This window comes from Gavialis gangeticus, unplaced genomic scaffold (genome assembly GCF_001723915.1).
Source record: "Gavialis gangeticus isolate Ggan-Ray unplaced genomic scaffold, GavGan_comp1, whole genome shotgun sequence".
Taxonomy (NCBI): Eukaryota; Metazoa; Chordata; order Crocodylia; family Gavialidae; genus Gavialis; species Gavialis gangeticus.
In genome coordinates, this window is record NW_017729029.1 from 252,576 (window position 1) to 266,765 (window position 14,190).

Sequence of the window (14,190 nt, forward strand, 5' to 3'; positions counted from 1 at the left end):
TGATAGACGTGTAGGATCGATTCTAGGACTTTCAGTGGCTTCATTGCAGGGTGTGTTGATTGTGGAAGTATGCTGACAGGTTTTGTATTTACTGTTTACACAGGGGCACGTTCACGTTGGGAATATTGATCAAGGTTTTGCCCTCTCCAAGTATAGGCTGCGTGATGATCCTTTTTATTAGGGGGTATGTAACCACCAGGGGTGTGTTGTCAGTGCTTTTTTGTTTTGTATGTTTTGGTATTGTAGTAGATGTGTAGGGGGTATTGGGGTGGCTTGTTCCATGATGCAGTTTATTTCTCTGCTGGAGTGCCCTAGCTGGGTAGAGACAGTTTTTAGATTTGAGGTAGGTGGCATGAGTACTTTCAGTGATGATAGTGGCGTTTGAAAGCCTGGCTGTAAACAGCTCTCCTGGTGTGTGTGGAATGATTGCTAGTTTTGTGAAGGTAAGTGCTGGTTGGTGGTTTTTCTTATTTATAAGTTTCTAGGGTGCCTTTTTTTTATGTGGAATGTGGTATCTAGAGCACTGACATTTGCGTAGAGTATTCCAGAGAGAATTTGATGGAATTTGGTGGTAGCTGAAGCTGTGGTAGAAGTCCAGGCGTTTAGTTGCGTTTAGTTCAGATGCTGAAAATATAATCTATTTACTGCAGATATAGTACAGTTTTGATGATGCAGTTTTCTAAAATCTCCGCTTCAGGGTGGCTTATGAAGTTGGTATATTGGGTAGGCCATCTTTGTGCCTGTAGTTGTACCCATAGTTTGAAGTGTAAGTTGTTGGAAGTAAGGTTGTGGATAAGAATGAAATGGATGATTTATGTGACGGATTCTGGTTGCAATCATGTAGTCCATGTTCTTGAAGATATTTTGGGCAGGCAGCAATGGCGCAGGATGTTGGTGTACAAGAGAGTGTACATTATGGACTAGTGTCATCCACGGTTGCAAGTATGGTCTTCTCAGGGAGGTGATAAATATTCTGGGTCTTGTTGAGGAAGTCTGTTGTATGTTGCTGAAGACTTGTTTTTTGAGTGACAGGTGCTTTGAGGTTGGTTTATCTGAACCCTCTTAGTTCTTCAGTGAGAGTACCATTTTGGTGTCGTAGGTTTGCCACAGTTACCTTGTTTGCGCATCTCATAGAGCATGTTAAATGTTCCTGGGGTAGGAAAGTGGGGGGTGAATTTATTTATTTATGTATTTTATTTATTTTTGAAACTAGTATAGAAAAGATTTGATGATGGTTTTGAATTCGAGGAGCAATATTGGTGTAGGGTCCTCCCTTAGTGGGAACTTCTAAGTTTTAACAAAATATCACAAAAGTTTCTTGGGTTCAGAGCGAGGACTTGGACTTGCACTTGGATCTCCTACGTAACAATGCACACAGGCTCACCTTTCGTAAGTGTAAAATGTAAAACTTCAGATTTGTTCTGATATGGAATGAATTTTTTCTTTTTTGCCTTTTATAACATTTTGAAATGTTTACTATATTTACAGGCATTTGAATTCATGACCTTTTGAATAGTTGAACTGCTGTATGGGTTCATAGGCAGTACTAATTACAACCTTTTTATCTGAAAAAAATATAGTCGGTCTTCACTCTAAACAAGTACCTAATAAGAATTCTGTGCTTGTGAATCATTTGCACATCCAGTAGGCAAAAAAAATCTCTGAATACCTTTAAAAATGTAAATATTAATAAATATAACTGAAGAAACTACTTTTCCGGCATGCAGAATTGCAGGATCAAGTTCAAGATTTTCAAATTTAACTAAAATATTAGGGACTCAATTGCTGTAAATTTGTGCAGTCATAATTATCTTTCCACATTATCTGGTCCCTCTTCTACATAAAGCACACTTTAAAAGTGTTGATTTGTTTGTTGTAAAAACCTATTTCATATATCAAAATTATTATTTATGAAGTGCAAATGATACACTCGTACCTAGTGGCATAATACATTGGAAGATTCATGTTTGAGAACTTGATCAGTGAAATGTTGATGTCAGTTTTGGACAGCACTTAAATATATGGTTTCAAGTTGAATACATTCTTAATTGACACTTACTTTAATGGAATTTAAGTGTGTTGCTGTGTTAAATAGGGCTGTCCTGATGTTGAAAGGCTTAGGACATTTTCCTAAAATGTTTTTAAGACTTTGTTCTACAGTTCACGCTGTTGTCATAACAGTAGTGCCTCTTTGTGTATAGTGAATTGCATGATGGAAGTCTTCAATAGTTGCCATCAAAACGCACATTTCCCTAAACTTATGATGCCATTTTAAATAATGAGCTGTGTTTGCGAAGTGTCTTAAATGTTTTATCTAAATTTGTCTGCTATTAAGTGAGACTTGGTTTCCAAAGAGAGAAGTAGCTTTGAATTCTGTCTTGAGATTTCGGTCTATGAAAAGAACCTTTTCATTTCTAAAATTTTCTAAAATTTTATTTTTTGTGAGCATGTATTTATAAAACACTTATAACTGAGTAGATGTGCTTCATTAGCTCTGAAAACTGCTGTAAACTATTCTGTAATGGGTTGGTTGTTGTTTTTTTCAGCCATGGGAACAAAGAAGGATTTTCCTGTCGAGGGATTCAGCTAGCTGTTGACTGGTTCCTGGAGAAAGGACACAAAGATATCACTGTATTTGTACCCGCGTGGAGAAAAGAGCAATCTCGACCTGATGCACCAATTACAGGTATCATTTCCAGACTTATTTAACCCCTCATCGTGACATGACTTAATCATTTACTGCAGCAAAATATTGTATTTACTTGGTTAAAAAAACCCAAGGGTATGACATTATCATCTTAAGCTCAGAGCAACAATAACTTTGATGCAGTATAAGTTTAGTTAAATAGTATTTTACCTTTCATTACAAAAAATATTTGAAAGCACTTCCCACAATGTGTCAGCCTGAAAGGCCACTTGTTGAGCATTAATGTTTCCTCCCAGTGCCAAGCATTTTAGAAAAAAAAGAACAGATTCTTGGCCTTGCTCCAGCAGGTTTCTGCCAGTCCAGCAGCCAAGGATTTCTCCAACTGCAGGGAATCTTTGCATAACATGAAGTCAGCATGGAGTTTAGCCCAGAAAATTTGCATATGTTCCTGTAGTCTCAAATAGCAGGAAGAACATTATTATAATCGCAACTGAATTTTAACAATAAATGCTTCAGAGAGAGATATAAAAATTAACATATCTAGACAAGCATACAGTGCATGCAATACAGAGGGGTGAGAGAGTGGCTGTGAAAGACTAATTACTGAATATTTGTAAAGTGCTTTGAAAACCTTGGGTGAAAAATGCCATATTAGTCTGTACGGATATACCTCTGGTCCCCATTATCACTGTATCTGAAGGAGAGCAGTTGTTCTCATTGCAGTCACATTTTCATCACAAAGGTTTTGTGTGGGGGAAGAAAAAATGTTAGTGAAAACTGAATGACTTCTTAACACAGCTATTTAAAACCCTTTACGTTTGTATTGCAGATCAAGAAATTTTACGTAAATTGGAGAAAGAAAAAATTCTTGTCTTTACCCCATCTCGGAGAGTTCAGGGAAGAAGGGTGGTCTGCTATGATGATCGGTTCATTGTGAAACTAGCTTATGACTCGGATGGTATCATTGTGTCCAATGACAATTATCGGGACCTTCAGAATGAGAAGCCAGAGTGGAAAAAATTCATAGAGGAACGGCTGCTAATGTATTCCTTTGTGAATGACAAGTATGTTCTTTCCTTATAAGCATGGGATCTTATAATAAAAGCTCACAGTGGAAAGTAGAATGTACGTGTCTTTCTCTTTTTTCAGATTTATGCCTCCAGATGATCCTTTGGGACGTCATGGTCCAAGCCTTGAAAATTTCTTAAGAAAAAGGCCTGTTATTCCTGAACATAAGAAACAACCATGTCCATATGGTAGGTTTGCAATAGTCAGATTGTTATGAACAAAAAGAACCTGAGTAAACAATTTTAGTATCTTGTCATTAGACTTTATGAAGCCAAAACTGGCATGTTTTCTGGTTAGCATCCAGATTCCATGCTTGTTTTTATTCCTAGTTTAACACCTATATACCTTTTTAAAAACAAAAACTGGAAGTGAATTAGGGATAAGCAAATAGTTTAAAACATTCAGATGTTTGGCTTTTCAGCCATGAAGCTGTGGGTTCAAATTCCTCATGGATATTGGCCCACAGAAAAGTTACAATTTTTAGTTTCCACTCCAGGAGGAAGGCTTGTGCTCTGTAAGCTCTGATACAGATTTTATTTATTTATTTATTTTTGCTGCCTTGTATACTACTGAGCACATTACTAGAGCAACAGGAAAAACACTGTCATTCACAGCTAAGATGTGCTGACATAGCTGTGTGTAGGAGGCCTACCCAGTGACCGCCATTAGAGTTAAAAAGGAGTTGTGTAGATTCTTTTTTCGTAAGCATTTGATTTGACCTAAAAATAGTTAAGGATTATACAGTATTGAACACTGAACCTTTCTTTAGGTCATGTAATGCAGTTTCTTGTGTGGTCAACTGTTTTGGGGTATATCTCCTTTGCAGGCAAAAAATGCACCTATGGACACAAATGTAAATACTACCATCCAGAACGGGCAAATCAGCCCCAAAGGTCAGTGGCAGATGAGCTTCGAATAAGTGCCAAACTGTCTGCTGTGAAAACCATGAGTGAGGGAGCTTTGGCCAAATGTGGCATGGGGTCATCCACATCCAAAGGAGAAATCAGTTCTGAAGTGAAACGCATTGCACCAAAACGCCAGTCGGATCCGAGCATTAGATCGGTGGCTGTGGAACCCGAGGAAAAGCTCTCAGTAGCTCGAAAGTCAGAAGCCAGCTCCGTTCCTTCTCTTGTTTCTGCATTAAGTGTACCAACAATTCCTCCGTCAAAAAGCCATGCTGCTGGTGCGCTTAATACTCGTTCTGCAAGCAGCCCTGTGCCAGGTTCATCACAATTCACTCATCAAAAGTCTTCACTAGAGCATATGTCCAGTGTACAGTATCCTCCTATACTGGTCACCAATAGCCATGGTGCTTCTGTTAATTATACAGACCAGTATCCCAAATATGAGTCTTTGGGAGACCATGGCTATTATTCCATGCTCAGTGATTTCTCCAACTTGAGCATAAGCAGTATGCATAACACAGACTACTATGGGGTAGATGCAGACCAAGGGATGTATGCTAGAAACTCAAGCCCCTGTCCTGACAGTCGTTTAAGCCATACAAGTAATGATTCTTATTCCTCTTACAATGACTTGTATCTGGGAGTAGCAGATACCAGTCCAGAAGACAACATGAAGGTCCATAGGCTTTCATCACAAAATCGTCTTCAGCCTTTTACCCATGGTTACCACGAAGCCTTAACTAGAGTTCAGAGTTATGGAACCGAAGAACCCAAACTACCACCTCGCAAACAGTCTGTTTCCCACTTGGGACTACACGTCCAGCATCCAGTTGTTGGAGCACGGTCCAGTTGTCCAGGAGACTACCCTGTGCCTCAGAATATGCATCCATCAGCCACTGCACAGCCAAGCCGTGCCTTGGTTATGACAAGAATGGACAGTATTTCTGACTCGCGGCTTTATGAAAGTAACCCTGCGCGCCAGAGGCGACCACCCCTCTGTCGAGAGCAGCATGCTAGTTGGGATCCATTACCATGTGCAACAGATGCTTATTCTTACCAGTCTTATTCACTGAGTAATAACCTTATGCAACCATGTTATGAACCAGTAATGGTAAGAAGCATGCCTGAAAAGATGGAGCAACTATGGAGGCATCCTTGGGTTGGGGTGTGTGGTGAGCCACGGGAACAGCATATCATCCCAGAACATCAGTATCAGACGTACAAGAATCTCTGCAATATTTTCCCTGCAAACATAGTTCTCTCAGTAATGGAGAAAAATCCTCACATGACAGACGCACAGCAGCTGGCAGCCATGATTGTTGCCAAACTCAGAGCTGGGCGTTAAAGCATTAAAAACCCTTGTGGGACCTAAGAAGATAATGTTGAACCTGCCAGGGACACGATCTGGAGGAAAATGTGAATCGAGGCACTGGGTAAATAAATTGTAAATATTTTCTAATTCTGTGATATACAATTCTGTACATTGTTGTACCAATCATTCAGTATATTCTAAGGCACCTATAGAAGAGCAGATTGTATTGTAAATATAATGAATATTTTAGGATTTTAAATATAGGGATTTTTAAAAGTATTTTACAGGAAGTGCATACCTTATTGCATGGATATACTACTTAACTAAGAACTACAATGTCACATTTTTAGTGTCTCAAAGCTGTTCATACAAAATTATTGTTAGCAATTATATTGCATGTATGGATGTATAGTTTCAGTTTGATAATTATATAATTGACCTTTCAAAATAAGCTCTATACATTCCTGGATCATCTCTTAAGATTTTGGCTGACCTTTGACACTGCAGTTCTTAGTGTCAAATAATTTTGAAAAGTGCTTGCCAACAATTTAAATAATCCACAATTTGTAAAAAAAAACCAAAACAACCCCCCCTCCCCAAAACTAATTTATCCCCTTACACATCAACACAGTTGATATTTCTTAGCTTTTAGATCTGTCTGATTAGGACTCAGTTCTACAAAGCTCTAAGCTCCAGCACCCCAAAGCAGGACTGAGCCCTATTTAGTAAATTAAAAACACATTAAAGTGTAGCTTCCCTCTTCACAATTACAGATGAATTGTATTTTAAATGACCAGCATCCTGGATGGCTATAAATAAAAGTGAAATGTATATGGACTGCCATTCTCCTTATGAACTATGCATTACTTAACCTCAAGTGCAGGGGAAGGTAATGGATGGCAATGTGGGAATGTGCTATTTAGCGGAAACCACAACACATTTTGTGGTCAGGGCTGGTACTGGGAAGGTTAAAATAACACTCCAAAAAGACGGATACATTTTTCAAAGGGGAGAGGCAAATTCTGAATAGGGATGCTACAGTTTTGTAACCTGGCCTAATTTTGCACTTCAGATCCACGCAAAGGTGTGCATTTGCCTCTTGAAGGCTTTTAGAGCTCTTATTTTGACAGGCAAGAAGAAAAAGTTTGTGTGGCATTGTTTGCGCAACTAGTATTTTGCTCAGGGGTGGGAACCTTTGTAGCTAAATGTCTCCAGAAGAGGCGTTTATTGGTTTTTTTAAGCTGCACTGACTGGACGCCCTTTTTGAATCCAATGTATATTTCAGCATTTTGAACCATTTCTAACTCGATATGTCTCGAGCTAGGACTTGTTGACTTCTACTGTAGTTTTTTTCATGAAAGTTGAGAAGGCCTGGTTTATGGCCTTTTGTTTCTTCATGAGAAGGTGTGACACTGCCTAAATGTTTCTTACTGTGAAACACACAGAACGTGAGGCTGCAGTCAGGGTTGTTTCTGGCGTTTTGATAATGGCTTGCATGCTGCTTTTTGGTTGTTTGTCTGAGGAACAAAATTATATCACTTCCTTCACTTGTGTTACTGTAGTAGTTGCATCTTGTGTATCTTGTGGGCTATTTATCATGTGCAAAATGTGTTCATGTCAGACAATAAAACGGTTACAGGTGCAAACAACAAATGTACTAGTATGTTTGATATTCACATCATTTCACACATGATAAATATACTAGTGTTCACACAGGTACCTCTCAGATTACTTACATATTAAATAATGACCATGTCATTATGTATTTAAATGAGTTCACTTGAAGATTATGTTGTCTTCATATCTAGAGTCTCCATATCTAGAGTGTTTAAAAATAACTAAGTTTTAATTAGTTACATCATTGCTGTTAATAAAAAAAATAAAACTAATCTTCAGAAACAACGCATAATTTAAAATATTTTTAATTTTTGACCAACTTTCAGAGCAATTTTTATTAACCAGCTTTTTATATTTTTACTTTCCAATTAGTTTGTATTATCTTCTCTTGTATGGGAAAAGCAGCTGAGAGCAATGCCTCAAATAACCAGAAATGACCTTTTGTTTGTTGATACAAATTGTATCTCTTTTTCTTGATTGTATAAAAAACTGTACAAAAACCATCTCTAGATTAACTTCAATATTGCATTTTCACCACAACGTTTGTGACACTGTGTGTCACAGGGAAGTAGCCCATGGGTAATTATGGATCTTTTTATTTAAAATGGGCACTTGTAGTTTATAGACAAACAAGGACAACTTTTCAAAAACCACTTTATTACAGCGTGCACAGATATTGTGTGTACACTTAAAAGCAGTATATTATATAAAGTTATCTTTAGTCTATTTATTAAACAGATGCATTATTGCAATGGAATTTTATGTAAAAATTGGTGTTAATGAATCAGCTGCATGTGTTTATAAATATAGCGATAATATAATTGCTGTAGAACCTGCTTTGTCCTTCACAGGTAAATCATAAACATGATTTAGGTTTAAAAGAGGCTTTTGTGCACTCACCTTTTCCATCTTGCATGGAATTAAATATCTGTATGTAGAAAAGTGTTCCTTTTTTCTCTAACTATACAAACTCTTGCAAAGGGTTTGGTAGATGTCTTTCAGTGTGTACTTTATTTGTAACACTGAGCAGAGGTTACTGCATGAGGTTTGGGATGGTTGACGGAGATGCTCTATTTCATAGAAACTGTCCAGTCATTCTTTTTCTGACTTTATCATCTTGACAGTAAATTCAATAGTCTTCAGGCCTTGACCCTTTAGAAAAGGGTGGGAGTAATACAACATACCTTTTCTCTAAGGCACTCCTCTCAAGCTGAGTTTTTTCCAAGATAAGCCAAGGACATTTATAGTGTTTGGCAGGACAGAAAGGATGATGAAGCCTTGCAGAAATGGTCTGTTGAATTTCTACTTAAACTTTTAAAAAAGTGGCTTCATGTCTCTTGTTCAGCCAATTTAACCTGGATCATTCTGCCATCCATGTCTCTGTTTTAAGATATCTTTACAAGTCAATTCAAAATAGACATTCATTAACTTTTAGCACTTAAGCTTAGATTTCTTCTAACATAGAAGAGTTGATCTTAAGAAACACATGGTGAGCATAATTGTCTGTACTGTAAATATAAGACTTTGTAGAAATGCTCTTTTTGAGAGCACACTATTTAAATATTTTTAAAAGATTAACAAAACAGTTCCAGAATCTATATTTTAATAAAACCCATGAGACTAACAAGAGTCCAAGATAAGGAACTGCAGAAAAGAGGGGAGGGGAATGAAAGCCTCACCTACTGATGTCAATGGAAGTTAAGTCATTGACTCTGGTGGGGCCAGGACTTCAGCCCAGGGCCCCCCGTTTGCTGATCTTTATCTTCCTCAAGTATTTTATGTAATCTGTCACGGAAGAGCACATAACCTTCAGTTGTAGGCAAGTGTTATGATTTGAAACAAACCAAATGTATTTCTGGGATGTTATCCTAAATTATTTATGCTTCTGTAAATAGCACATGTTGTATTAGTTTGTGGATAGAGGTTGCTTGACTACTGTAAGTCCTGTTGGTCTATTGAGCTACAGTAGTTTGCTTTATTCATTTGTAGAATTAAACGTTACTGTTTAATTGTTGTAAAATTTTATAAAATCTCTTTGGGTTTTTTGGTTGACCCAAATATAATGTAAGTCTCAATGACAAAAGAGTGACAATGGATGTTAAACCAGTATGTGGTGTTTTGTAAATCACTGTAATAAGTGTGCAATGCTCTACCTGATGCTGCATGTAATGCATTCACTAGCATGGGTGTATGTGCTTAGCTTTTTGTAAAATTGTTTAATTTAACTGTTTTTAAAACAGAAGGTCTCTGCAAGAGGTCAGAAGAACAAACTAAAGCAAACTCATTAAAATCACCAAAGTTTCTCTAACGTTTTTTAAAGCCAGTTTGCCTCTGAAACTGTGAACCTTTGCCTTTTTGGAGTTCTTCAGTGATTAAAAATCCAAATAGTCACAGCGTAAAAGAAACTGCCTACAGGAGCCTATTCTTAAAAGGTTACTAAAATGGAATAAACAGGCATGGAGCAGATGGTAACACTTGTGCTGGTGTCTACCTCTTGCTGCCATAACACTGTCATGACAGGCTGTGACTCGCTCTTACCTTACAATATCTGGATAAACAGGAGTAGATCAGTAAAGCATTTCTCACGGGGACCACAGTGGTTTTAGTGAGAATCTCGTTCTCCAGGATTCAAGTATCCCCCCCCCCCCCCCCCGTTTTGATATGCCAAAATGACTACCCGAAGCGCGAGTGCTGCAGCCTTACTGCCTGTTCTCATTTTTCAGACCATTACGTGTCTCACCTTTTGCGCTTGAAACTTTCACCACGTGACAACATCTCTTGTATAGGGCTTCTTCTTGTCAAGACTGGTGTGTGTATGCCTGTGTTCCTACAAAGCCCCACAATACTTCAAGCCAAAAGAACGTTAAGTGCACTATCAGTCACTCTATCTTGCTAAGCTCTCCCTCCTGATTTAGTTAGCCTCAAAGGAAGTACGCTTATAACCTGTAACTGAGCCCTGTTGTATTGCATTGGGTGCAAAGATAACCCAGGGGTAGGAAAGGGGAAGCCCCATGCTGCTGTTGATGTACTTAAAGGCGTTAATTGTATTCAAAGGAACATGTGAAAGATTATTATAGGGTTTTTTTGTTTTTTTTATAATGACCTGTTCTCCTTTCCCCCAGTTATGTACAACAGGTTTGCACAGGTATTTGTATGTTCTGGACATCTAATGTTATGCTTTAAATATGGATGTACTCAATAAAGTTATGAAGTTTCACTGCATTGTTTCTAGCTCGTTACTTCAAAGAACACTGTCCAAACAAAATCTTAAATCCCAAGTATTTTTATTTCCAAGTGTCTAGCCCCTACAAGCACACACACTGTCTTGTATCAATGTTACTTATTTAGTTCAATGGACTATGGTGTAAAGGCACTTATTTATGTAAGTGTACAAAGACTCTCCAAAAGGATCTGTATTTCTTCAAGATTTAACTATTTTACGGGGTTGAAATTCATTATTCTTCTAAATTCTGATGTCAGTTGTTTGTTTAAAAAAAGGAGATTCCTCCTGGTATTTTAACAACATGATTAGCTTTAGGAGAAATGCAGTACCTCCATAAGCTAATTGCTTTGTGTGTAACATTAAGACATCCCTTCAAATAAAAAGAAACACACAGCTAATATTTAGCCCTGCCAGATGGTAGAACTTATGTCAATGAATGGAATCTCCCCAAATGGAGGCAGAAAACTGTAGAATTTGCAAAATGTAGTACATGAGGAGTTAAAAAAACAAATTCATACTAAGCTGCAAAAACCTTAACGTTTTATAAAATGCTTTGCAAACCAATGTGGCGTCACTGTTTGCTATGGCAGAGTCAGTGTTAATGTTAGAATTTTTTTAATAACTCTCACACAATTGTAAATTAAACCATTCATTAAGAATAATCTCTAAACACAGTGAAACCTTGCTGCCCCAGAGACTGTGCTCCTATTAAAAAAATAATAAAACCAGTGGCACCTCTGTCAGTCTAGCATAGAAACTTAGTTTAACACAGTTCAGGTTGTGTCCATAAAGGTAGGTACAACAGGCACACACGTACACAAAGTATTCTGCCAGTAGTTCACATCATGCTGATTCAGATGGCAAATGAGTTATCTGACAGCTTTAATTAACCCATTAATTGATACACTAATAGATTGTGAAGCTAGACTGGGTTTGCCAGGGAGCCAGAGATGCATCTCAGGGATACAGTGCTGATTCAGCGCTGCAATAAGGAAAACTAATTTTTCCTCCTTTCAATGGACCGGTCACGTGAGCTACTTCCCATTTCTATTTTATATTTAGAACTGGGGTTTTTAACTCTATTTCCATTGTTCCTCAATTTAGAAAGGAAATGAAGTGATAAGGATTTGTTCTTCATAAACACCTGCATGTCCAGCCTGTTTTCTGGCCTGTCTTCCCCTCTGCTTTTAGCATTGGGGAATTTAGTCCCTAATTCACATTGGCTGATGATACCCCTGTTTTTAGTGAAATAACGTCAAGGCTGCACACAGCCTTATAAAGTTCTCTGCCGTCTGGCTGAGGCAATAGGCACTGCATCATCACAGGACAAGAGCGTGCGAGAAAAGTGCAGGGCAGAGAACTAAATAAACCACTGTCATCCAAAGATACGTGCAAGGATCCTGTTCTGAAATGGACTTAAATCTTAGGAGATTAGCTCTCTATTTGAAAGTTACTTACCCAACCTGCTGTTAATGTTCCTATACTATACACACCTGTTTCTCTAAAACAGGTAACCTGGAATGTGAATGAGAAGGATGGCTTTAAGACAAATCTTTGCTTTAAAAGTGCTAGCTGCACTTATGTATTAGTCTTAACAAATCCATATGCTCAAACTCCTAATAAGTGCTTGCGTTACACAATATAAATCCCAATTTTTGCGTGAGGTTATCATAAAATCCAGCCAGTGCTTTCTAGTAGATAACTTTTTTTCCCCTCACTTGAAAACATGAAGTACAAATCCAGGCGGAGGCCAAATTTCAGTCAGTGAGGCATCAGATACATTATTGCATGAATTGTACAAGCCTGGTGCCTTCACTGAAGATCACGGCACAGACTTCCACTGACCCCACCAGAAGCATGACTGGACCCTGCTAAGCAGAAAACTTTAATTAAAAGTAGTAAGCGAAACCCCTCTGCACTGCCTTACATAGCAGGTTCCTTTGGGACTATTACAGAACGTCATTCCACAGTTACCATGAGAAAAAAGGAAATTTCTGGGATTTTTATGCAGATGCCCAACCACAATTAGAAGGAAAGGTGACCATGGGGCACTGGCAGATGCATGCTGGGATTTCATAGATATTAGGGCTGGAAGGGACCTTGGAAGATCATCAAGTTCAGCCCCCTGGCCCAGGATGAGTGCCTTAAATTTACCCTTTGAGTCCGACTTAATATAAATTTGCTTTTTCTGAGAAGAAATCCAGACCAATATGTTACTAAGTGATATGAAAAACCAGAGCATGAGCTTCACTTAAAAAGAAAAATCTCAAATTTGTACTGGTATCTTTTTTTCTTAAGCCTCCTTGCATACAAAAGGGAAAAAACAAGCTCCAGGGAGAGGATTTGCTTTTAACTGGGTGACAGTTTATTTGGGGGTGGGGAGGAAGAGTGGGGGAAAAAAAGGGTGAAAGGTTTCACTGTGTATTGGCACTAAGCAATGCCGTAAATTTATTCCACAAAAATCGGAGCAAAAAAATTAATCTTTCTGGTTAAACATACTGGAGTTACTAGGCGTGTAACGACTTAGAAAAGTAGCCATACATGGGCAAGAGCAGTCTTACGAATTCTCCCCTCAGGAATTTGCTTTCCACCAAAATTGACTATCAGCACCACCAGCTCGGTGTTCTTGTTTGCCACTTATCTTGCCTGATGCTGGAAGCGAGGAGGGACTGTTGGGTTAGAAGAGCTGAAGGCCACTTTTTATTCTATGGAGATCACTCTGGGTCCATAATAATCCTTCGGTCACTGGTGTATTCAGTTCTGAGGAGCTGCAGAAATAAAAGCCAAGCAATTAATAAGCATTGTGGATTTTTTTTTTTTAAAGTAAATAAGAACAACATGACTTTGAAAGCATTTCTAGCTTTGTTAATGAGCCCAGGAGAAATCAGGCTTGAGGTACCATGTGGCAAAGCACCCATTTCTCTTTTTAACTGGGAAGCTAGAGCAGGTCAAGTGTCAGTTATTTCTCAGTCCCAGTTCAGCTCTCATGTTGCTTTTTCCCTGGTCCAGGGTACAAGAATGCTTTGTTTAAGGAAGTTGTTTTGTGCAGGGCCACTTCCAAATATAGAAGCAGCTCATTCCCTGAGAGCAAGCATGGAGAACTCTTTTTGTTGCAAAAATCATCCTGTGGAGAGGTCAGGTTCAACCTTGTCAAACATGTCTGGGGAAAACAGCTGGGGGGCATGGGCAAACCACATTTTTCCCCACCCAGTTACAACACGGAAGCAGCGCTAGAAAGCATTAAGACACTGCTGTGCTGTAAGCAAATTGTTTAATGCTTGGCTTTTGTTTGCTGTTTAGGAGTGGTGAAAATAACCCCAGTTTAAGTTCAACAGGAAAGAACAGTAATAGATCACTGCAAATCTGGTCCTTCGAGAGGGAAGGAAAACCTGTTGTGTCATTTGCAGGCATTTTCTGT

The 14,190-nt window shown here is 38.4% G+C and overlaps 2 protein-coding genes across 4 annotated transcripts in view; one reads left to right on the plus strand and one right to left on the minus strand.

Moving 5' to 3' along the window:
- Positions 1 to 10,766, plus strand: part of ZC3H12B (zinc finger CCCH-type containing 12B) — a 96,540-nt gene extending 85,774 nt beyond the window's left edge. For both annotated transcript variants that reach the window (XM_019521079.1, XM_019521080.1), the window contains 4 exons: positions 2,547 to 2,686; positions 3,477 to 3,711; positions 3,797 to 3,903; positions 4,542 to 10,766. In XM_019521079.1, coding sequence (XP_019376624.1) covers positions 2,547 to 2,686; positions 3,477 to 3,711; positions 3,797 to 3,903; positions 4,542 to 5,965 — 1,906 coding nt within the window. In that variant the 3' untranslated portion in view covers positions 5,966 to 10,766. The remainder of the gene's footprint in view (positions 1 to 2,546; positions 2,687 to 3,476; positions 3,712 to 3,796; positions 3,904 to 4,541) is intronic.
- A 2,431-nt stretch (positions 10,767 to 13,197) lies between these two features.
- The window catches only part of LAS1L (LAS1 like, ribosome biogenesis factor), a 70,251-nt gene continuing 69,258 nt past the window's right edge, over positions 13,198 to 14,190 (minus strand). For both annotated transcript variants that reach the window (XM_019521081.1, XM_019521082.1), the window contains one exon: positions 13,198 to 13,540. In XM_019521081.1, coding sequence (XP_019376626.1) covers positions 13,450 to 13,540 — 91 coding nt within the window. In that variant the 3' untranslated portion in view covers positions 13,198 to 13,449. The remainder of the gene's footprint in view (positions 13,541 to 14,190) is intronic.